General features: G+C 41.4%; 1 protein-coding gene across 17 annotated transcripts in view; it reads left to right on the forward strand.

The window, feature by feature from the left end:
- The window catches only part of PARD3 (par-3 family cell polarity regulator), a 420,270-nt gene that overhangs the window by 33,287 nt on the left and 361,481 nt on the right, over nucleotides 1-25,502 (forward strand). For all 17 annotated transcript variants that reach the window (XM_072154020.1, XM_072154026.1, XM_072154024.1 and 14 more), the window contains exon 2: nucleotides 22,391-22,492. In XM_072154020.1, the coding sequence (XP_072010121.1) occupies nucleotides 22,391-22,492 (102 nt within the window). The remainder of the gene's footprint in view (nucleotides 1-22,390; nucleotides 22,493-25,502) is intronic.

Raw genomic sequence — 25,502 nt, forward strand, 5'->3', positions numbered from 1 at the left:
ATCACATGACTAGGGATATAATGAGCTGTACCCCTGTATGACATCACATGACTAGGGATATAATGAGCTGTGCACCTGTATGACATCACATGACTAGGGATATAATGAGCTGTGCACCTGCGTGACATCACATGACTAGGGATATAATGAGCTGTACACCTCTATGACATCACATGACTAGGGATATAATGAGCCGTGCACCTGCGTAACATCACATGACTAGGGATATAATGAGCTGTGCACCTGTATGACATCACATGATTAGGGATATAATGAGCTGTACACCTGTATGACATCACATGACTAGGGATATAATGAGCCGTGCACCTGCGTGACATCACATGACCATGGACAGATTTCTATCCACTGGAACCCTCGTGTTGAATGACAACAATCAGAGACCGAGAAAACTGTGAATAAATGATACAGAGAGTATATTGGAATCTTTTAAAGCTAACATTCCACTAACAATAGCCGTTATTCGCTGAAAGTGGGAAAGCAACTTTAATTCCATAAAGCTCAGTAATTGGGCAGCGGATTTTCTTGTGGGCCCCTCCAAACCCAAGTTTATGGGACCTAAATGTTATGCCAGGTTCTATTTAAAGTCCGCTGAGAGATTGGATATGCATAAAAATCTAGTAGTTGCAAACACAATGGGGGGACATTTATCTGGGTTTAAACGTCAGTTTTCTGACACACAAGCCATGAAATAATCACAATTGCTAGTGAACTGCCAGTAATTACTATTATTTCCCCCTTTTTTGCCACTTCCACTGCAGGCGGGCATGGAAGAATGTAAAGGGGCATGGCCAGCAGCGCAACTACTACAGCCTGCGAACATTCCAGACGGAACGTTCGCAGGTTATAGCGCATTTCTGTTGTATACAAGCACAAGCCACCGGCGGGATACATCAGGATCCCTGCTCTGAGGGCCGTATTCACATGCATGTGGTTGTCATCTAGTTAACATGTGCCTTATTGTCTAATATGCAAACTATAGCTGTAATATATATATGCCGACAATTTGCAGTATAGGGATCAAGATTTTGGACAAATCTCACTCAAGTGGACCAATGTGGACTGAGCCTTTGCTTCGATACACAGCAATAAGTGGAGAGCCAGACCTCCCCCCATGGACAACCTGGCTGATAGCAGACTTATTCTGGGCCAAATATCTTTAAACTAAATCATCACCTTCAGTTACCCATGTTCTCTCTGTGCCGGATTTACTAGACTTAATCTACCACTGCTGAACCCGTGGGAAGCGGCCTAAATGTTAGTTGTATGTAGACCCTGGGGTCATTCCCTAACAAGTCTGATCCGCTTTTTTATGTTGTATGTAAATTATCATCTGTAGTCACACATATAGTAGTAGTTGTAGTTTTTGGTGTGTCCTTCTCTCCCCCCTTTTTATTTTAAGGACAAGGGACATTTGTGGAACATGAACTATGGGAAAGTATACAGGGGCCGTATTCGGAGATAAGAAATGGACCTTAACCCTAAAAGTTAATAACCTACAGGGCTAGCGTGGTCTACGGGAGATAAGACACTTATTTGCCTTTTGAAGGTTTCCTGTAAATTTTTGGCTTTGTACCCTTTTATGTTCGTTATTAGACGTGAATGACATGTGAAGGTGACAAGATGTTGGATTGTTTACTCATGTACCACCATCGCTTTACATATGATCTACATATCTTTGTATCCAGCGACACTACTATTTCAGCAACTTGTTCTGTCGTTTGTGTAATACGCAGCGTTGGGTTAATAGTTTAGTGATTTATCAAAATTTTGCTCCATTTCTATTGTGTAGTTTAGTGCAGTTTCCTTCTCAATAGATATGGACATTTTAGTAAATACTTGCCTTATCCCTAAAAATTACATTTTTGACACCTCTGCAGCTCTCAGTAATAAATGCAATAAAGAAGTTATAATTGTATGGAAATTCCAGGATTGCTGTAATAGAGATGTCCGGAGAGGCTATACTCCCGCATGCGGAGACTGGTTTGTAAGTTCGCTGTCAGTGTTGGTCCTGGTAAGGAAATTACAGATTTGTATGATGGGATAAAAAGGGAAATGACCAACTACTTCTGCTTTTGTGCATATTATTTTTGCCTTCCCTTTTGTTGTTTGTGGTGTAAATACCTCTCTGATCAGTCCTGATGTTTCCTGGAATTGGTTACTAACCTGTAGCATTAGTTTCACCTTGTGTATCTAGAACTATAAAGCCTCTTGTACGCAATATTTTTTTTGGAGCTGAGCAGATCATACATAGTGTTATTTACAGGCAGCATGTTATAGAATAGGAGGAGCTGAGCAGATCATACATAGTGTTATATCTACAGGCAGCATGTTATAGAATAGGAGGAGCTGAGCAGATCATACATAGTGTTATATCTAGAGGCAGCATGTTATAGAATAGGAGGAGCTGAGCAGATCATACATAGTGTTATATCTACAGGCAGCATGTTATAGAATAGGAGGAGCTGAGCAGATCATACATAGTGTTATATCTACAGGCAGCATGTTATAGAATAAGAAGAGCTGAGCAGATCATACATAGTGTTATATCTACAGGCAGCATGTTATAGAATAGGAGGAGCTGAGCAGATCATACATAGTGTTATATCTACAGGCAGCATGTTATCGAATAGGAGGAGCTGAGCAGATCATACATAGTGTTATATCTACAGGCAGCATGTTATAGAATAGGAGGAGCTGAGCAGATCATACATAGTGTTATATCTACAGGCAGCATGTTATAGAATAGGAGGAGCTGAGCAGATCATACATAGTGTTATTTACAGGCAGCATGTTATAGAATAGGAGGAGCTGAGCAGATAATACATAGTGTTATATCTACAGGCAGCATGTTATAGAATAGGAGGAGCTGAGCAGATCATACATAGTGTTAGGGTACATTCACACGCGGTATGCCCGCCGTGCGGGCATACCGCCGTGTGCTGGAGGTGAGGAGGAGGTGACCCCTCCTCCCTCCATAGGAAATAGCGGCACACGGCCGCACATCCGCCGAAAGATAGAGCTTGCTCTATCTTTTTGCGGTGTGCGGCCCGGATCGGTGCCACACATGTGTGGCACCGGATCCCCGCCGTGCCGCTATTGCCGTCTATGGGGACGTACATGCGGCCGCAAATTTGCGGCCGCATGTACGGCCCCGCAGACGGCAGTGTGAATGAGCCCTAATATCTACAGGCAGCATGTTATAGAATAGGAGGAGCTGAGCAGATCATACATAGTGTTATTTACAGGCAGCATGTTATAGAATAGGAGGAGCTGAGCAGATCATACATAGTGTTATATCTACAGGCAGCATGTTATAGAATAGGAGGAGCTGAGCAGATCATACATAGTGTTATTTACAGGCAGCATGTTATAGAATAGGAGGAACTGAGCAGATCATACATAGTGTTATATCTACAGGCAGCATGTTATAGAATAGGAGGAGCTGAGCAGATCATACATAGTGTTATATCTACAGGCAGCATGTTATAGAATAGGAGGAGCTGAGCAGATCATACATAGTGTTATATCTACAGGCAGCATGTTATAGAATAAGAAGAGCTGAGCAGATCATACATAGTGTTATATCTACAGGCAGCATGTTATAGAATAGGAGGAGCTGAGCAGATCATACATAGTGTTATATCTACAGGCAGCATGTTATAGAATAAGAAGAGCTGAGCAGATCATACATAGTGTTATATCTACAGGCAGCATGTTATAGAATAGGAGGAGCTGAGCAGATCATACATAGTGTTATATCTACAGGCAGCATGTTATCGAATAGGAGGAGCTGAGCAGATCATACATAGTGTTATTTACAGGCAGCATGTTATAGAATAGGAGGAGCTGAGCAGATCATACATAGTGTTATATCTACAGGCAGCATGTTATAGAATAGGAGGAGCTGAGCAGATTGTACATAGTGTTATATCTACAGGCAGCATGTTATAGAATAGGAGGAGCTGAGCAGATCATACATAGTGTTATATCTACAGGCAGCATGTTATAGAATAGGAGGAGCTGAGCAGATTGTACATAGTGTTATATCTACAGGCAGCATGTTATAGAATAGGAGGAGCTGAGCAGATTTTACATGGCTATGAAGTGAAAGATTTTTTTATTTTATTTGTGCTTTATTTTCTTTCCATTTTTTAAATTCATTTTCTGTCTGTTATTTTTCATTCTAACGTAGCGTTTGCCTATTTTTCTATTTTTCTTTTTTTTTGGTGACCTTTTCACTGAATAAGCTTTTAAGGTACAAACCACGGTCAAGTGTAGCCTGTTTTTGGATAAAGGAAGCCATTTTTTTTCCAACCCTCATACATCCCCCAAGGTCGGTAAATGTCAGTATGGGAAAATAAAACAACCTACCCCTCTCAGTATATTCATGCTACGGTACTTTCTTGTATTTTTGGGGCTTTTTTTTGTTGTTGCTACTTTATCGTTTAAGTGTCTCTTTTTATGTTTTCAGTCAGGATCGCCGCCAACGCTTTCACTCTCTGGAACCTCATTCATAATTGATTAACTCTCCATGATGGATTGTGAGCACTTGATACGCAGCAGTTTGTATGGCGCTTTATGCTTAGGCTTGTTTAGTTTTGTATTGGGTATCACATATCCACCTCCTCTGGCATTATTGGGAGTTTCCACTGCTGCATCTCTTATAAATTAAAGGGTCATTTTATTTCTTTATATTATTTTTTCTTATTTACACGAATTCATGTTTTGGACGGATCATCCATTGATGTTACTTTTGCTTCATCGTATACCAGTCACGGCTCCTTCCATTTGGAAATGATTCTCTATTCAAAGGGCTTGTACCAAGTTAGTTTGTTTGTTATCCCCCCTATTGACCTGATAGCAGGTAACAATCTGATTGTGGAGGTCTGACTCTTGGGATCTCCATCGACTAGGAGAATGGGACCACCCATTCAGAATCCAGAAAATGTTCTCGCTAAGGGTATGTTCACACTTACGGCTAGTGATTACAAGTGCAGTGCGCAGTGCTCCCTTCACTTTCTATGAGAATACTGGAGATAGAGGTTTATGGGAGACCTCATAGCAGCTAGTCTCCAGCTACTAAGCCTTGTGCAGTGTATGGGAGACATCATAGCAGCTAGTCTCCATCTACTAAGCCTTGTGCAGTGTATGGGAGACATCATAGCAGCTAGTCTCCAGCTACTAGGCCTTGTGCAGTGTATGGGAGACATCATAGCAGCTAGTCTCCACCTACTAAGCCTTGTGAAGTGTATGGGAGACATCATAGCAGCTAGTCTCCATCTACTAAGCCTTGTGTAGTGTATGGGAGATATCATAGCAGCTAGTCTCCATCTACTAAGCCTTGTGAAGTGTATGGGAGACATCATAGCAGCTAGTCTCCATCTACTAAGCCTTGTGAAGTGTATGGGAGACATCATAGCAGCTAGTCTCCATCTACTAAGCCTTGTGTAGTGTATGGGAGACATCATAGCAGCTAGTCTCCACCTACTAAGCCTTGTGTAGTGTATGGGAGACATCATAGCAGCTAGTCTATACCTACTAAGCCTTGTGTAGTGTATGGGAGACATCATAGCAGCTATTCTCCACCTACTAAGCCTTGTGTAGTGTATGGGAGACATCATAGCAGCTATTCTCCACCTACTAAGCCTTGTGAAGTGTATGGGAGACATCATAGCAGCTAGTCTCCACCTACTAAGCCTTGTGCAGTGTATGGGAGACATCATAGCAGCTAGTCTCCACCTACTAAGCCTTGTGCAGTGTATGGGAGACATCATAGCAGCTAGTCTATACCTACTAAGCCTTGTGCAGTGTATGGGAGACATCATAGCAGCTAGTCTCCACCTACTAGGCCTTGTGCAGTGTATGGGAGACATCATAGCAGCTAGTCTATACCTACTAAGCCTTGTGCAGTGTATGGGAGACATCATAGCAGCTAGTCTCCACCTACTAAGCCTTGTGCAGTGTATGGGAGACATCATAGCAGCTAGTCTCCACCTACTAAGCCTTGTGCAGTGTATGGGAGACATCATAGCAGCTAGTCTCCACCTACTAAGCCTTGTGTAGTGTATGGGAGACATCATAGCAGCTAGTCTCCACCTACTAGGCCTTGTGCAGTGTATGGGAGACTTCATAGCAGCTAGTCTCCACCTACTAAGCCTTGTGCAGTGTATGGGAGACATCATAGCAGCTAGTCTCCAGCTACTAAGCCTTGTGCAGTGTATGGGAGACATCATAGCAGCTATTCTCCACCTACTAAGCCTTGTGCAGTGTATGGGAGACCTCATAGCAGCTAGTCTCCACCTACTAAGCCTTGTGCAGTGTATGGGAGACCTCATAGCAGCTAGTCTCCACCTACTAAGCCTTGTGCAGTGTATGGGAGACATCATAGCAGCTAGTCTCCACCTACTAAGCCTTGTGCAGTGTATGGGAGACATCATAGCAGCTAGTCTCCAGCTACTAAGCCTTGTGCAGTGTATGGGAGACATCATAGCAGCTAGTCTATACCTACTAAGCCTTGTGTAGTGTATGGGAGACATCATAGCAGCTAGTCTCCACCTACTAAGCCTTGTGCAGTGTATGGGAGACCTCATAGCAGCTAGTCTCCACCTACTAAGCCTTGTGCAGTGTATGGGAGACATCATAGCAGCTAGTCTCCACTTACTAAGCCTTGTGCAGTGTATGGGAGACATCATAGCAGCTAGTCTCCACCTACTAAGCCTTGTGCAGTGTATGGGAGACCTCATAGCAGCTAGTCTCCAGCTACTAAGCCTTGTGTAGTGTATGGGAGACATCATAGCAGCTAGTCTCCACCTACTAAGCCTTGTGCAGTGTATGGGAGACATCATAGCAGCTAGTCTCCACCTACTAGGCCTTGTGCAGTGTATGGGAGACATCATAGCAGCTAGTCTCCAGCTACTAAGCCTTGTGCAGTGTATGGGAGACATCATAGCAGCTAGTCTATACCTACTAAGCCTTGTGCAGTGTATGGGAGATGTCATAGCAGCTAGTCTCCACTTACTAAGCCTTGTGCAGTGTATGGGAGACATCATAGCAGCTAGTCTCCACCTACTAGGCCTTGTGCAGTGTATGGGAGACATCATAGCAGCTAGTCTCCACCTACTAAACCTTGTGAAGTGTATGGGAGACATCATAGCAGCTAGTCTCCACCTACTAAGCCTTGTGAAGTGTATAGGAGACTTCAGCCAGTTTCTATCCGCTTGTTTTGAGAATCAGAATTTTATTGCTTAAATTCAGCCATATAATGGCAATAAATGTTCCCTGATGTATGTAAAAATTTTTTTTAAAGGTTATACACTCAATAATCACTTCTACTTGATTTTAGATCACACATTTCTCCAAATAAATAAGGGGCTGACCTATAGTGTCTACATACTCCCATAATGAAGGTGTACGTTACACTTAAGGTGACAGATGGGTTATTAAGGGCTATGTACACATGTAGACAAATACCTGAACAGTATAATGATTGTAATGAAACCCGCATGTACACGTGAGATTTATGTATTGTCCGCCAGCTCTAGCAGTGAGATTTATGGATCTCTGGCCTTTGTAGTGGAGCAGATTGTATTGTAGGGTTGTATTTAATGTTTGCAAACTTCATTCACATGAGAAGTGACCACACAATACCTGTCACCTCTCCTTTATGAGGTTTTTCTTATTTATCGGAGCTGGACAGGGAGCAGCCCTTCCAGTGGATAGGCTATCGGATAGCTTTTGTTCCTTGAGAACAGATGAGATGGGACATGTTGTAATCCAGCATGTTCTCTCCTGTGACTTCTGCTGTAAGGGGAGGGTTTGTAGACCCCACAACTGTTAGATGGCCGGTGAATGTAATGTATATGTCTTCAGATTACTTGTATCAGAAATATCCCCCCCGAGATTATCCGGTAACTTCCATAAGTATTTGCCCTTTACTGCCTAGTAACCTGGACAGGTCAGCAAAGACCACAAACCATAGTCAGGTGTGGCGCTGTTTTTGGAAGAAAGCGTCCATGTTTTGGCATGTTTTTGCTGGGGATTGTGGGAATATGCAAATAATTCTTCCAACTTTGCCTCATTTCTACCTTGAAAGGAAGTTTCTTTAAAGGGCTTACAAAACTTTACTAGGGCAATTAAGACCATAATAGGGTCACTCATATAGAACTTACCCAAATTAAGCTTGCAGTTTGTTTTTGGTCATGTGACCCACTGTAAAGGGGACTTTGGACTTCTGGCTTCCAACATGCAATGCAACTGCAATGTTTGGGTTTGTACTGAACATTGTGGGTTGAGGTCCGCAGAACATGAACACAGAAGTCCTGGTTTAGTACAGCTCCCCTTCCCCCCCCCTACCGGTAACACACGGGTGTTATGCTTTTCATCCCATGTGATGTCACAGGGATCAGAAAAATAGCTGCCAAAATGGTGGCATACTTGCCCCCAGCATGTAAAGGATAACTCCTGCAATTGCTGCCGGCATTGATCATAAATTATACCAGTGGGTGAGCGGACCCATTTAAAAGGGCTAGTACCTTTTGGATTCAGGTCTGGGTCCAGAAACCTACCAGACCCATATACCGATGGTTCCGCTCATCCTTTCTCATAACGACTCCCATATCAAGCCAGCAGGACACAGGATATCACAGGAAGTCCTGAGTCCTGCTTTTCAAGGGTCACGTGTTTTGCAGATCCTGGTGGCTTTACACAAACTTTACCAGGGTAAGTAGTATATGGGCACGTCTTTAAATTTTTGGGGTCTTTAAACTTACCCTAGTAAAGTTTTGTCATGTTGGTTAACCTCTAGAGGCCTAGTGACTTGATGCAAAGAGTTTTTGTATGTTCAATCCGTGTTTTCGTGGGTTTCCTCTGGGTCCTCCAGTTTCCTCCCACACTCCAAAAACATACTGGTCGATTGATTAGATTATGAGCCTCATTAGGGACAGGGACTGATTTGGCAAGTTCTGTGCAGCGCCGCGGTATCCGTGTGCGCTATATAAATAAAGGAATTGTTATTATTATTTATGGTTATTATTTTATGGTTTTTATTTATGGTTATTATTATTAAAAAAAGTTGTTTCTAAAAACAGAATGTAAATGAGCCTCCATATTCTACAGCTTGGGTATCGATGTAGATAATATGTATTTTCTCCCTGATTTTTTTCCTGCATGTTTGTCTATGCAGTACAGAGATTCTTCATTCATATGTATGAGTACAAGGAGACGACGCTCCCTATGGCTTTGATCTCCGGGATCAGGTCTAGGAGAACAGTTCCTGTGGGTTCTCTTACACTGGACACACTCTGTTTATCCCTTGAAATTTGGTTGTGAAGTTGGCCGCAGAACAAAGGCTGACAGTCGGCCTGATGCGTTCACATACAATTGCTCCTTGGGGATGTTTGTGCATAGGTAATGCTCCCAGCAAATATATTTCCTGTTTTGATTCTTGGCCGATGAATCATGTTCTATCTGATCCTCCTTTGACTACATAATTGAGCGATCTGATTTAATACTATTGACTAATTCGGTTATCTGCTCCATTGGGGATTTCTGTGTGTGGTAGTTACTGCATCTGTTTGAGGCTTGTGAAGTTGTAATGTAATGAAATACATTAAAGGCATGTTCACACGTTGCTGCAGATTTTTTAATGAATGAGAGGGCTGAGTAACACGGCTCCCCCCTCTACACATAGGAAGGGACTTATATTAATCTGCTGATGGGGGGGGGGAAGGTCTCAAGTATCTGATTTTGAACACTGATACAAGCAATATAGGTGCAGTTATACAATAAAGCTGGAATATTCCTTTAATTAATCATATGACATTGGTAGAGACAGGATGTGGATGAAGAAAAAAAAATATCTTTATTCAGATATGAATTGCTGTAGATTTAAAGGGACAATGTCAACAGCTTTTACCCCACTTAAAAAAAAGTAGCCCCCCTCAGGTTGGTGTCAAAGATCCTTTCTAGAATTCCATCTTTTCATCGCTTTACTTTTTTTAAATTGGAAGGGAAAGGAAGTTGGGAAGAGATTCATCTGATCCTGATGCCAATATTTTGGGCTCCATAGCAGCTAAACAAAATGACTCTCGTATTATATTAAAGAAAAGAATCTCATCTTTAAAATTACACCAGGCTTGTGGTTCTGTGAGCTACAAAATGGGAGACTCAGATTGGAGATCTGTGATCTGCGGATAATGATCTAGTTCCTGCCTATTGGATAATTTTTAAGAGGAGTTTCTTTAATATGGCACAAAAACACATGCTTCTGTGTGCTATTAAGCTGACTTAAATTGAAAAGTGACACATCTCAGGGAAAAAGCCTCTTCTCTGCTCATTTGCATATGACTTTGGTGATTTATTTTAAAGGTAACGGATCAGTTTTAACATAAAGGAAGGAATTTTAGTAAAGAATATTTTCTTCCTTGCCATAGGGGCCTTTTTACATTGATTCTTTTAAAGGACATCTACCACCAGGATGAAGGATTGTAAACCAAGCACACTAAAATGTTGGTTTGTCCCCCATCTGCAGTATCTGCTCTTCTTTAAGCTTCTTCTGCCCTTGTTTTTTTTTTAAAAAAAAAGCCTTAAAATGTATGCAAATGAGCCTTAGGGGCTCCTTGATCCATAGCTGTTAGTAGAGCCTGGAGCCCTTCAGACTAATTTGCATAATTTTTAAAGTCTTTTGTTTGCAAAAAAAAGGGCAGAACAAGCTATAAGAAGAGCATGAACAAACATTAAACTGTTCTTTGTCCCTTCATCCTGGTGGTAGATTTTTTTTAAAGGAGTGGCAGCTTAGTGGGGAAACCCTGGGAACGAGTGTAACGTCTGTCTGGAGTTTATGGGGGACATTCAACATACGCAGATGCTATGTGCGCCAGTGCATGATCTAATCCTCACCCCTATGGCACGCCAGATACATCAGGCCCTGTCTTGCGTTAATATGTTATATATGAGCTGCATCGGATGCAGATTTAATTTAACAGAATTTGCAACTATTGTTTTTTGCATATAGCAATATGGTAAAGTGTGAATGTTTTTCTCAGTTGGGGATTGCACATATTTTGGGAGTAGTAGGGTGTAAGAGGAATGCTGGGAGCAGATGTAACGTTCCCCGGGCAGTGTAAGTGGTGGCGATTACCTGGATGTATCGGGTGTTTTCTCTATTATTTGGATGAATTATGCAGGTGCGCTGCGCCCCTCCTCCCAGACTATGACTGAACACGAATAGCTTAGCGCAGGTGACTCAGTGTAACACATCGATCCCACGATCGTCCCTCCAGCTCTAAAGTAAGCAGCCGGTGACAATGGGATGAATAAGCGCGGCTAAAAGGTTAGGTAAATGTTTATCCGCTCATTTGTGAGGGAGGTTCTGAAGTGCGACTCTAATGAGCAAATACTGAAACTGCTGCTTCATTTCGGGATATAATGCCTCCTCTGTGCTGGAGGCTTCTACTTTTATCCCACAGTTTTCAATTTGGCTTTTATATCACCAACATATTCCGGTAGTCGCCTATGTTGGCCCCTGAGGCAACACTGGAGCGACCTGCCTCAGATTCCTTAAAGAAGTTGTTGGAGGTGTTGAAACACATGACGGATGTCTTCCAAAAACCGTTCCTCTTCTGACCACGGGTACTGACTGGTATTCCCCTGAAGCTCCTATAAAGGGGTTAGCTACTTTACCTTTTTTTTGGTTTTATAATCTTTTTACCTCTTCAGCCAGACATTTTTAACATTACATGGAGGGTCATGTGCTCCCTAAGTTGGTAAGACCCAGTTCATACCTGCGCTCGCACCTCCACTATTATCTTCCATTACGTCAATGGTAGAATCTATAGAAATATCCATGGACGCTGCTTCCTATCTGTAACGCTTCTATTCTTTGAGTGAAAAATGAACACGGCAGCTCTCCTACAATTTTCTATTAAAAAACGGACACTAACGGAAGCAGTGATAAGTCAGTTGAAGTCAAGGAACATTTTATCAGATCTGATGGATTTACATTATTATTTTTAGTTAATAGCGGAGACTCAACTGCAATGGGAACTGGGATGCTTAATGCAACCCTAGACTAGAATGTAAAATGTATCCCCCTTCCTTGTTTCCTAGTGCAATGAAGCAGGTAGTTATCACTTTGTATTTGGTGTAATGTAGATGTATTATTGAAATGTTTATTTGCACAAGTGTTTCTAATGTTTGATGCTTGGAGTATAGATCTGATCCTCCTACAGGTTTCTGTATTCTGTGCACGTCTCTCGCCCCGGTAACTGGCTTAGCTGCAGAAACTTAAAGTGGATTATCTCTGAGTATTAAGGATAAAATCATTACATTTGTCTTTGTAATCTTTCCAAAAAAACCCTAATATTGCCTTCACACTCGGAGGCTTAGGAGCAGTCTAATCCAGCTTGAGGATGTCCTCTGTCTATCTGACCTCTTGTCTCTCTCCATCTTGATGACTTTGTCTCATGTTACCATTTTCCTAGAAGTGCGGGTTAATGGTTTGTAAAATGTCCCTTTTAAAATATATACGGAAAAATACACAAAGTACACGAGTAGAGGACATCGCTTATTAGATTTGACTTATCGGATTTGATCACTTTTGTGTGTCCCCCAACCATTTATCAAAGATAAAGAAGTATATGGTTACTGCCCCCTACAACGGCAAATTGACTTTTTGGATTTACATGTGGGTTTACATACCTATGAACTGTGTATTATTTGAAAATATAAGGTTACCTTCCCCTTGGCTGGTATGACCTTATTCACATATACCGTATATACTTGAATATTAACACAAAAAAACTGGGAAAACCTATTGACTCGAGTATAAGCCTAGGGTGGGAAAGGCATTCCTCACAGGCCTGCCAGCCCTCCACTGTGTGTAGCTGGCCTAACACTGTACTAACCTTTCTGACACCCCCGTAGATCCTCTTCTTGCTTCGGATGCTCCGATGCCTCTTCGGTTCCCCGCGCACAGTTGGTACCCACATTGACGTCAGCAGCTTGTCAAAGTCATTGATTGGGTCCCCTAGAGATGCTGGATACGTACAAAGGGGCGTCAGAGCATCCAAAGCAAAAAGAGGATCTACAGGGGGCACCGGATAGGTGAGTACAGTGTTAAACTCTGTTTATACTCAAAGTATGTACGGTAAACATCCAGGGCCATGTCTTTTAGAGGGCTGGCTGAAAAAAAAACCAATGGTATGGTAAACAATGGAAGTATAGTGAATTAGTATTTAATTTCTTTTTTAAAGGTAATTTCCAACCAATAAATTAAAAAGCAATCAATTTTTAAAGGGTCTTGTCGGTGCATTAAAACAATTATTTACTATTGAAAAAAAAAAAAAAATATGAATAAAAAAAAAACTTACTCCTGGTTCAGGGGTTGTGTTCAAGTTTTTAGTCCTTCTCCTGACCTGTGGTTTCCAGGGGCCAGAGGACTTATTTCAGACAACGATTGGATTCTTGGGATCAGAAGATTGAGAAGGGTCACTCCTCGGACAACAGATTGGGGAAGAATTGGAATGATGATTTTGGTAGAGGCCATTTCAATACTATAAGATGCACCAACATACAACACAATTTGGTGCCGAGGAGGCCGATTGTCGGCATTAAGCCTGCCTGTAAGCTTACTCTGTCTAATGTAAAGACAAAATTAATTTTGACCAAATGCACAAAAAGAACAGAGTTTGCTTGTCAGAATCACTGTAATGGGTTGCTGGTTTGCACTTCCTAAATTCGTCCTATTATAATATGTGTTAGATTTTGGACTTTCTATCTCATTCACTTTTTAAAATTCTCATGTGGCTTTTCCTCTTTTTCCAGGCACACGTTAGACTGTATAGAATTTACGTTGCATAATTTACAAAGTAAACTGATGGAGGGTGATAAGATGTAGTTGTACGACATGTACAGGAAATCTCAGCTGTTTATCCTATGAACAGTCAGTTGCTTGGTCCTTAAAGTAATAATTTCCCATTGCTATTAATGATGTCTGTATGTGCGGAGGTCGATGTGACCCAACGTGGAAGAAATGCAGATTATGTGCAGCTTTTCTGAATATGATCATCCTTGCAAGTGAAGAAGGAATATTTGTGTGCATCATACTTAGTTCTGTGAATCTTTTTTTTCTGTCTTTGATCATTGGGGGATGTTATGTCACTGACGCCAGCCGGACACACCTTCCCCTTAATCCTCTCAAGTCTCTTCAGTGGAAGGTGAACACCTCTATTGATTGTGTTACATGAACTACTACAACATATACAATGTCACATTTACACAATTATTAACTATTTACACTGGGGTTTCTAAGTGCTGCTTTCAAGATTTTATAAAGAAAATCTGATTAATAGTGCAGGTCGGAATGCTGTAACATATAAATACTATGTATTGATTGTGTATATTGTCGTAGTCTCTTCCTAGAACACGACCTAATATTTACACATCGTACTAACTATTTACATTGGATTTTCTAAGTGCTGCCTTTTATTTTTTTAGAAAGTCTGATTAAAAGTGCAGATAAGAATGCGGTAATGTATAAATACTATGTATTGATTGTATAGGGTGTTGTAGTCTCTCCCTATAACACTATGTAATATTTACCCAATCATTTACTATTTACTTAAGATTTTGAAGTGCTGCTTTCAGTTTTTAGAAAGAAAATCTGATTAATAGTGCAGATGGAATTCCCTTTACATACATGCTATGTATTGATTCTATTAAGGGATAAGACTACTACAAAATCCACAATCTCATATATACACAGTCATTGACTATTTTCTTTACATTTTCTAGGTACGACTTTCAGTTTTTTAAAAATCTGATTACTAGTGCAGACAGGAATCCCATAGCATATAAATACTGATTCAAGTGTTGAATAATTCCTTGATTTTTTTTTTTTTTTTTTTGAGAACCAGTACTGAGATGATGGCAAAGATGAGCAAAAATGCTTGACAGAATTTTAAAGAGATCCTGCCAGTTAAACTAAACCACGTTAAAGGGCTTGTCCACTTTCAGCAAATAATTGATATGGTTTGTGAAAGGAAGTTATACAATTTTTCAATATACTTTCTATATCAATTCCTCACGGTTTTCTAGATCGTGCAGTGCAACGATCTCTATATAGTTCCACCCCATGCCTGTAAATTCCACAGTCCGTTAATAAGTACTTATCTATGCAATGACCCGTGTAAGTCCAATCATCTTTCCTTTGAGATGAATATGGCATGTTGTTGACCTTCCTTAGCCACACCTCCAGCTTGTTTCCCCCTTCCCTCAACAATTAATAAGAGAGACTCTGGTTGTGTGGTGAAGAGAATTCCTGAGGGGAAGGATGAATGAGGTAGCTGATTTTCAAGAGACAGTCACACACAGGGTGAATGGTGTGGCAGAGCCATGTTCATTCGGCTGAAGAGAAAGCAGGCCCCTTTGTCAATCAGGAAGCTGGAGGTGCGGCTGAGCTAGAAGAACGGAAATATGCACAGATGCTGAGTTAACCTTATGAACAGGCTGTGGAACTTGACTGGCATGGGGAGGAACAATATAGGGATAGTTGTTCTGCATAATGGCGAATTTCAAAGATGTTTGAATTAGTTTTAACAGGATCCTTTTAAATTAAAATTCTTTGGCCTCCTGTTGTACTCTTTTGGTAGAAATTGTAATATTCAGCCAAGTTGAATATGTGTGACTGGTCATCTTGTGTTTTGGTTTTGATCTGGTATTTGGGGGCCATATTTGTGACAGTATTGAGGCACATGCAGATGTTTTGTTCATTGATTGATTTTATGTGCCATAAATGAATAAGCAATATTGACCTGTAATACGACATGAGTTGGGACATACGTATTCCATCTTTGAAGCATGATGGGGGATACCATTCCAAAATGTGGCCACCAGTGGTTGTCAGCTCCTGTCCTAATAGATGGGGCAGTACTACCTGTATAATCTCACATGGCTTTTCAGTGAAAGGTGTTTGTGTCTATGTTATGATCCGTGTTGCATTCTTTTACGTCTTGGGTTGTAGAAAGGACACGTCTTGGAGTCTGTGGTATTTTTGGTTAATAAGGCGCATAACTCGAGGGTTTAGGGGAACAAAGGGTCAAGTCCTGTTTTAATGTATTTAATCTGCTTTAATCTCGGGTGAATTTCCCTGTCTACAGGTTGTGATTACTGGCTTTTATAGCTCAGCTTTTCAACAATTCTCGCTTTAGAGGAAACTAAGAACACTTTAGTACACTTTGTGTCATACTGTAGGTTGAGCATTGACTCTCTCTGTGTATTATGTAGAAGGCCTGAATTATTACCTAGGATTTGGATGGGAACGATGGACTGGTAGATTTAGAAGAATAGGAATAAATTATCTGTAATCTCTCGCTGCCAGGAGGAACCTTGTAATTCCCACACATGTAATAAAGTGTTCTGTATATTACTATAGAAGAGGAGTGATCGAAATTACCTTCATACAGATATCTACGTATCCTTGGATGTTACCATGGCAACCAAAAGAAAAATATCCATTATATAAATTGCTGGAAATGGTGCTGGGGAATCGGGGGACACCTAACTTGTATTACAGATATATATATATTTTTTTGCTTGTCAAGATTTAAAACATGTGTTAGTGTTGAACCCCTTTAAAACTTTTTGTTTACGGTGTGGACACTCGTCCAGTTTTTGATGCCCAAACCAGGAATGGAGTAAAGGAAGGTGCAGGAGGAGCAGCACCTTTCAATTATGTCTTCACCCTTTATCATCCACCCCTGCTTTTGGCTTTAACAACTGCATCTGAAAAACTGAACGTGTCCGCACCCTTATAGAGGACCTGTCGCCCTAAAAAAAAAAAAAGCATTAGGACCTAAGATGGTACACGGCACATTATATCCCTGGTCATGTGACGTCACACAGGTGCATGGCTTGATATATCCTTGTCATGTGATGCAGTGCGGCTCGTTATCCTTGGTCTAGTGATGTCACACTGGCGCATGGCTCGCTATGCCCCTGGTCGTGTGATGTCACGTAGGCGCATGGCTCCTTGTATCTCTGGTCATGTGATGTCACACAGGTGCACAGCTCTTATTTAAAGGACATCTACCAGCAGTATATAAGACTGTATTCAAATAAGCTTGAGAGGCTCCAGGCTCCTTTAACACCTATGGAACTTGGAGCCCCTCAGGCTTATTTGCATACATTCCTTCATCCTGGTGGTTGATGCCCTTTAATGTGCCATGCACCTGTGTATATAATATTTTTGCTCAATATGGATAATGATCTTTATTATTCTTAGCAACGCCCCATTCTTGCTCTGTACGCTGCTGATTGAACTTGCAGTAAATTGGTCATGTTACTACTTGCAATCAGTGGCTTTAGGAGTGGGATAGGCGACAACATAGGTCCTGTGACTGCTGAGGTCTCTAATTTACCATGGCCGAACTGTGACGGCCCGGATTAGAGCGCAGGGTGCCCTATGTGGAAAAAGTGCAGGGGGTGACGGAGCTTAGAAGATATATGGTATTTCTACTATGGCTATTTAAATTTATTTATTTATTTTTTTTAAATTTTGGGGTGGGTGGGGGGCTGTTGAATTAATGTAGGGTATTATGAGGTTTGAGTCTTGCAGTTGTACTGTATAACAATATTATATGCCCTCTTATTTTCTATGTTGTCCACAAAGTGTGTGTGTGTGTGTGTGTGTGTGTGTGTGGTTAGGGCCTGTATTGCCGGCAGATAATTCATGTAGAATTTTTAAGTTTTGCAGCATCAGCAGCTTTGTGGTCATTTCTCCTTCGGTGAAAGTTGAAGATCTGCAGTAATGATTGTGCACTTCATTTTTGTGGTCCTGAAAATGAGCAGCCTGGAAGTTTTTCCACATGAACTCTTAAAAACCACATGGTCCTACTCAGAGGTCGCATTAACGCCTCACCACGCGTCATAGACGCGTGATGAGGCGCCATTACCCCCCAAAATAATTGCCATGCGTAAAGTTACGCTTGGCAATTATTCCTTGCAGCGCGCAGGCTGAGCGGCTCGGCGCGCGCTGCAAAAGAGGTAAATGTCGCGCGATCACAGCGCGCGCCGGACCGCTCAGCGCGACACTTGACACAGTGATCTGTGTCATCAGCGCTCCGGAGAGAGAGCGCAGGCCCCGCGATACCTGTCGACAGCGGGGCTGCTGCTCCCTGTCCTGCTCCATCTCTACCTGCCCGCAGATCCGGACGGGTGAGTGTGTAATTGTAGGTGTAATGTTCTGTGTGTGAGTGTAGTGTGTGCTGTGTTCTGTATGTGTGAGTGTAGTGTGTGCTGTGTTCTGTATGTGTGAGTGTAGTGTGTGCTGTGTTCTGTATGTGTGAGTAGTGTGTGCTGTGTTCTGTATGTGTGAGTAGTGTGTGCTGTGTTCTGTGTTCTGTATGTGTGAGTAGTGTGTGCTGTGTTCTGTATGTGTGAGTAGTGTGTGCTGTGTTCTGTATGTGTGAGTAGTGTGTGCTGTGTTCTGTATGTGTGAGTGTAGTGTGTGCTGTGTTCTGTATGTGTGAGTGTAGTGTGTGCTGTGTTCTGTATGTGTGAGTGTAGTGTGTGCTGTGTTCTGTATGTGTGAGTGTAGTGTGTGCTGTGTTCTGTATGTGTGAGTGTAGTGTGTGCTGTGTTCTGTATGTGTGAGTGTAGTGTGTGCTGTGTTCTGTATGTGTGAGTAGTGTGTGCTGTGTTCTGTATGTGTGAGTAGTGTGTGCTGTGTTCTGTATGTGTGAGTAGTGTGTGCTGTGTTCTGTGTTCTGTATGTGTGAGTAGTGTGTGCTGTGTTCTGTATGTGTGAGTGTAGTGTGTGCTGTGTTCTGTATGTGTGAGTGTAGTGTGTGCTGTGTTCTGTATGTGTGAGTGTAGTGTGTGCTGTGTTCTGTATGTGTGAGTGTAGTGTGTGCTGTGTTCTGTATGTGTGAGTGTAGTGTGTGCTGTGTTCTGTATGTGTGTGTAGTGTGTGCTGTGTTCTGTATGTGTGAGTAGTGTGTGCTGTGTTCTGTATGTGTGAGTAGTGTGTGCTGTGTTCTGTATGTGTGAGTAGTGTGTGCTGTGTTCTGTATGTGTGAGTAGTGTGTGCTGTGTTCTGTATGTGTGAGTAGTGTGTGCTGTGTTCTGTATGTGTGAGTAGTGTGTGCTGTGTTCTGTATGTGTGAGTAGTGTGTGTGTGTGTGCTGTGTTCTGTATGTGTGTGTAGTGTGTGCTGTGTTCTGTATGTGTGTGTAGTGTGTGCTGTGTTCTGTATGTGTGAGTAGTGTGTGCTGTGTTCTGTGTTCTGTATGTGTGAGTAGTGTGTGCTGTGTTCTGTATGTGTGTGTAGTGTGTGCTGTGTTCTGTATGTGTGAGTAGTGTGTGCTGTGTTCTGTATGTGTGAGTAGTGTGTGCTGTGTTCTGTATGTGTGAGTAGTGTGTGGTGTGTGCGCAGTGTGGTGTGTGCGCAGTGTGGTGTGTGCGCAGTGTGGTGTGTGCGCAGTGTGGTGTGTGCGCAGTGTGGTGTGTGCGCAGTGTGGTGTGTGCGCAGTGTGGTGTGTGCGCAGTGTGGTGTGTGCGCAGTGTGGTGTGTGCGCAGTGTGCGAGTGTAGTGTGTGCGCAGTGTGCGAGTGTAGTGTGTGCGCAGTGTGCGAGTGTAGTGTGTGCGCAGTGTGCTACCGAAATTTTCATACTCCTCCTCGGGTAAAAATACTCCTCAAAAATGGTGAGAGGAGTATTTTTACCCTTCTGGAAAAATGTTAGTGCGACCTCTGGTCCTACTAGTCTATTCTGCACCCCCTCCCCATGTTCGCTGCATGTCTACAGCATCGATAAGGAGAAAGATTATTATGTTCTTTTGACACCTGAAAATGAAAGGAGTCCAGTAAAAACCCATTTTTCTATTTTTCGATCCCTGCAGCCCTCTTCTGATTTTTTACAGTGCATTGCATAGGTTTTCATATCTTTCTTTCTCTGTTCTATCAATCCCATAATGCCTCAGCACAGCATCTCATGAACTGCTAAAACAATCATATTTTTACCTGTGGCATGAGGGTCCACAGAGAATAAAATATCCTCTCTCTACAAGTGTGAATGAGCCTCATCATTGGTAGACGATGGATGTTAGTACCCACAACCTTGAACAGCGTTGAATACCTCTGGTTGATGTCATGGCACATCATAAAAAGTCTTCTTGTCCTTCATCAGGCTGAAGGAACAACACCTCCAACGTGTTTGGCATGACAGTATATGTGGCTATGTTAGGTGTGTGTGTGATGGAGGCTTTAACCGATATAGTTTTAGGCTGTGTTCACATGCTGCTGTTTTTGAAATGCAATATCCATCATCATGTGATTTTTCAGGTAAACCACGCAAAACATATGTCGTTGCGTCCGGATTGCAAGCCTTCAGGTTTGAGGACCCCTGCCATCAGAATCCGCTTCTCCCCGCTGCGCCCGGATAACCTCTTCGAGCACAACAATAATCTCGTTTTAAGTTAACCTATAATTTCCCATAGTCCTAAAGCCGTCGTCTACTTTTGGATGTTTTTAGTGTTTTACTTCCTGTAAGACGAGCTGTGATCATTACTTGTCTGGTCTTGTTAACCGACATCTGTGTAGAACAGGAACCGAGCTGCGCTGTTCACCAGAGTTTGGGGAAGCAAATTATAGGTCTGCCCTTTCCAGTCTGTTCTAAAAGTTTTTGGTTTTTATACATATGGCTGTTCTCCATGTGTTTTATTTTAGCACACGGCGAGCAGGGTGAATGGCTTGCAGAGTGCTTGTTTAAAGGACATCTACCACCAGGATGAAGGATTGTAAACCAAGCACTCTGACATACTGGTGTGTGCCCCCTGTAGCATGATCTGCTCTTCTTATGCCCTTGTTTTTAAGATAAAAATTCTTTAAAAATAATGCAAATGGACCTGAGGGGCTAACACCTATGGAGCCAGAAGCCCCTCAGGTTCGTTTGCATAAAGCTTTATTTCGTAAGGGCTCAAAAAGCTAAAAGAAGATCAGATCCTGCCAAAGGGGGCACACACCAGTATTTCAGTGTGCTTGGTTTACAACCCTTCATCCTGGTGGTAGATGACACTTAAAATATTTACTTGTGTTTTTTTTTTTTTTTTTTTTTTTGCTTGCATTTTTCTTATTGTAAGAGTTTTTTTTTTTTTTTTTTGATCATCCATGCAAAAATTAGTGGAGGTGACACCATCACCTTTAGGGTCATGCCTGATAAACCAGGTATACTTACCAATAGCAAAAATTGTTGTGTATACACATAAAGAGAGGGTTTCCAGCTCACCTTTGAGTTTAGGAGACATGCTATCTCCAAAATTTATTTTCCTACACTGATCGACATAATTCCTGGTTATCATTGACTTGCAGAGCTACGGATGTGCAGCTTCCCAATGCACACTATGTAAATATATACAAAAGAACCACATTTGTCACTTCAATTTACACAAATAAGTACAAGATCCGTACATTTATTAATTGCAAAACTGGGCATATATCTTCTTATGGCATTACCCCTATAAAACAGGTACCCTGCCCCAAAAGATTAGGGGATTGGGTTAAAGCGTAATAGGGAAGCCTATTGGATTCTCACTAGAGTTCCCAATGTTCTAAATCAAAGGAAGAATCTTATGTATATATATGAATTATTTACAACTATTTCCAATGCTCGTTATTCTTTGTTTCTACACATATACTCATGTTTGCATGTATTGTCTCCGCCTGTTGCCACTGCCGCAATCAATGATGTGTATTTTGTCTACTTCCATTTTAAAAAGTATATAACCTGTCACGTACCTTTATGTGCTTGGGCTATGATTAAGAACTTGTTTTTGTTCGAAACTCGTCAGGCCCCCTTCCCTGCGATGGTACCATTTTCATGTTTTTATCTTGTATGAAATAAACAGAAGTTTTATTTTTCACTTACGGTAATCTTATATTGGTTATCCATGATTTCCTTCATTCTAAAATAAACTTTTATAATTCTGCTAATGAGCCAGTTAGGAGTGGGCGTTTCCAGAGCCCCTCATTGCTGGAGCATTACTGGATGTTACACTGTCTCCACTTCCCCTGTACTCCCTCAGCACTTCCCACTCCCTCTGCTTGCTGTACACATACAGTTGGAAGTGTAAGTGCTCTTTTACAGTGTAACAGCCTGTGTAAATACTACATAGAGGGACACCGGTAACACCCTCCCCAGAGACCTTCAGGCTCATTATCCTAGTTTTAAAAGTTGTTTTTGGAAGGAAGGAGGCCATGGATAACAAGTATAAGAAGATACTATAGTCAGTGTCTGGATCTATGAGTATGTGCCCCTGGATTATCATGATGGATTTTGATGTATCCTTATACATATTCTTTTTTATTTCTTTGGACAGGACCATAATTATTGGATACAAGTTCACCGACTAGAACATGGGGACGGAGGGATCCTGGATCTGGATGACATACTGTGTGATGTGGCTGACGACAAAGACAGAGTAAGTGGGAAATCTCCTTTTATTTGGAAATCTTCTTTTATTTCCCTTTTATATGTGACTGTAGGTTGCAGTTTTATTTTGTTTTGGATGCTTCTAGTGTCCAGATCTGAGCATTGTGCATGGTGGTATGTGACTGAGGTCTAAGCAGGCAGTGAAAGTATTGAATGGGGATCTGTGCATTACAATGATTTCTGTTCAGCAAAAGCGTGTTTTATGTTTTAGTGATTGTTTGTTTGTTTTTATTCCTCCTTAGCGCTGGGCCTATTAGGGTCTTAACCCCTTCCCGCACCCTGACGTGATTCTACGTCATAGGATGCGGGTAGTTCCCGCACCTTGACGTAGAATCACGTCATGGCGATCGCCCGAGCTCAGAAGCAGAGCCCTTGCGATCGCCGCGGGATCCCAGTGGTACGCGGTAGCTGGGATCCCGCAGTAACAGCCGGGATCGCGACTATCGCGATCCCGACTGTTTAACCCTATAGACGCCGCGGTCATAGTGACCGCGGCGTCTATGGTGTATTGGCGCGTCGATCGGCACCCTCCGTGCAGGGCACGGAGGTGCCGATCATTGCCATGGCAACCTAGAGGCACGATCAGGTCCCCTGGGCTGCCTATGGCAGCTGCCTGCTAAGATCGTGCACTGTGCAGAATGCATAGGCTGACTATGTCATATGCTGCAATACATTAGTATTGCAGCATATTACAATGAACAAGTGATCAAATGATCACTTGTTCATGTCCCACCCTGGGACAAAATAAAACAGTAAAAAAAAGTTTAAAAAAAAGGTGCAACTAAAAAAAAATGATTTAAAAAGAATAAAAGTCCCCTTAAGTCCCGTCCCATGCAGTAATCATATAAAACATAAAAAAAGTGAAAATCACAAAAAAAACCACAACATATTGGGTATCACAATGTCCGTAACAACCCGTCAAATAAAATAAAATGGTCACTGAACCCGTACGGTGAACGCCGTAAAAAAAAAACACAAAAAAACCTCACAAAAATTATTAAATTTTCACATCTGACCGCATAAAAAGTGCATAAAAAGTGATCAAAAAGTAAAATGTACCCCAACATGATACCAAGAATAAGTACAGCTTGTCCCGCAAAAAATAAGCTCTAAACCAGCGCTGTAAACAAAAAAATATAAATGTTCTGCCCATTGTTACATGGTGATACAAAAACAAGTAAATGTCTCACAAAATGAGTTCTATATTCTGCAAAACAAGTTAACCATAAAAAAGCCATATAAATGGGGTATCGCCGTAATCGTGATGACCCGTAGAATAAAGATAACACATTATTTTTATGGTACGGTGAACGTCCGAGGAAAAAAATGCTAAAAACCATAAACAAGAATTAATTATTTTTTTAACCATCACCATGAAAGAGTTAATAAAATCTGATTATTGGCTATTGAGCCCCCCGTAAATGATGTACCTGAAAAGTGGATCTCATCCACAAAAAAAGAATCCCCCATATGTCCAAATTACAAAAAAATTAACATTTTATAGCCTGTACAATGTGACATTGCAGATCTGCTCTGAATGGCGCCTCCTTCCGTTCTATGCCCGGCCGTGCGCCCGTACAGCAGTCACCACCACATATGGGGCATCCTCATACTCGGGAGACATTGGGTATCAAACTTTGTGGAGTTTTTTGTAATTTAATACTTTGTGACGGTTTAATTTTTGGCCAAAATTAATATATTGTCTAAAAAAAATGACAGCTTGTAAATTAGACCTCCATTTTGTTTTAACCACTGTGAAGCATCTAAAGGGTTAACATATTTCTTAAAGTTGATTTTTTACACATTGAGGGGTGTAGTTTCTAAAATGGCATGATTTATGGGGGTTTACTGCTGTTTAGGCCTCTCAGAGTCAGTTAAAGCTGAGGAGGTGGCTCTAAATAAGGGTTTTGGCGTTTTTCATAAAAATGAGAAAAATTGCTCCCAAAATTCTGAACCTCCTGACAACCTAGAAAAGAGAGAAGATGCATAAAACCCTATGCCGATATAAAGCAGACATTCGGGAAATGTTAGTTATAAAGTTACTTGGGTGCTATGACTATCTGCCTGAAAAGCAGAACATTTTGAACTATGAAAATGAAGAATTTTTAGAAATTTTTGCCAAATTTAAGTTTTTTTCATAACTTAACACAAAAGATATCATCAAAATTTGAATATTACTTTGAAGTACAATGTGTGACGGTAAAACAATCTCAAAATCCCCTGGATATGTTAAAGTGTCAAAAAGTTATAACCTCCTATAATGACACAGGGCAAATTTTAAAAATCAGGTCTGGTCCTAAAGGTCTAAAATGGCTTAGACACGGAGGGGTTAATGACTTAAATAATCATATTAGCTGTGTCAATTTTTTTTTTTGTTAGTTTCGGAAGTTCTCTTAGACTCATTCAACTCGCCACTAATTTTAATCACTAGTATTTGTGTATGCATTGGCATTCATATATCAGTGTCTTTATGTAGTAAAATGACTACCGGGGGAAGGGGTGACTTTGCTTTTAGACCACAGCCCGCCACAGACAGTATGGTGAGTGCATTTCTCAGACTGAATAATGCTCCAGGGTCAGGAACCCAAGCATCAGAGTTATACATGATACAAGGAGTTCCTACAGCTTTCAGTGTGCAGGGACTCCTTGCATCATGTATATCAATGATCAAAGTCTGTAAGGAAGTATTGGTCAGGGTAAAGCACCCCCCTTCCCCCATTGTTCATTTATTTTTCCATTTCAAGAACAACCTAATGCAGAGAATGATTCTCTAAAACTACTGAGGAATATGCTAGAACAGACAGTAGAGGTGAGAGTTAAAGGGGTTGTCCAGAGGTTGAAAATCATGTCACATAGATTGTAAGCTCTTGCGAGTAGGGACCTCACCCTGGTTGTTTCATATGGCTGAGTTCTTACTCAATTGTTTTCTTTATTTGTATATGTCCCGAATGATCTGTAAAGTGCTACAGAATATGATGGCGATATTATAAATAAAGATT

The sequence above is a fragment of the Engystomops pustulosus genome, chromosome 5 (genome assembly GCF_040894005.1).
Source record: "Engystomops pustulosus chromosome 5, aEngPut4.maternal, whole genome shotgun sequence".
NCBI classification, from domain to species: domain Eukaryota; kingdom Metazoa; phylum Chordata; class Amphibia; order Anura; family Leptodactylidae; genus Engystomops; species Engystomops pustulosus.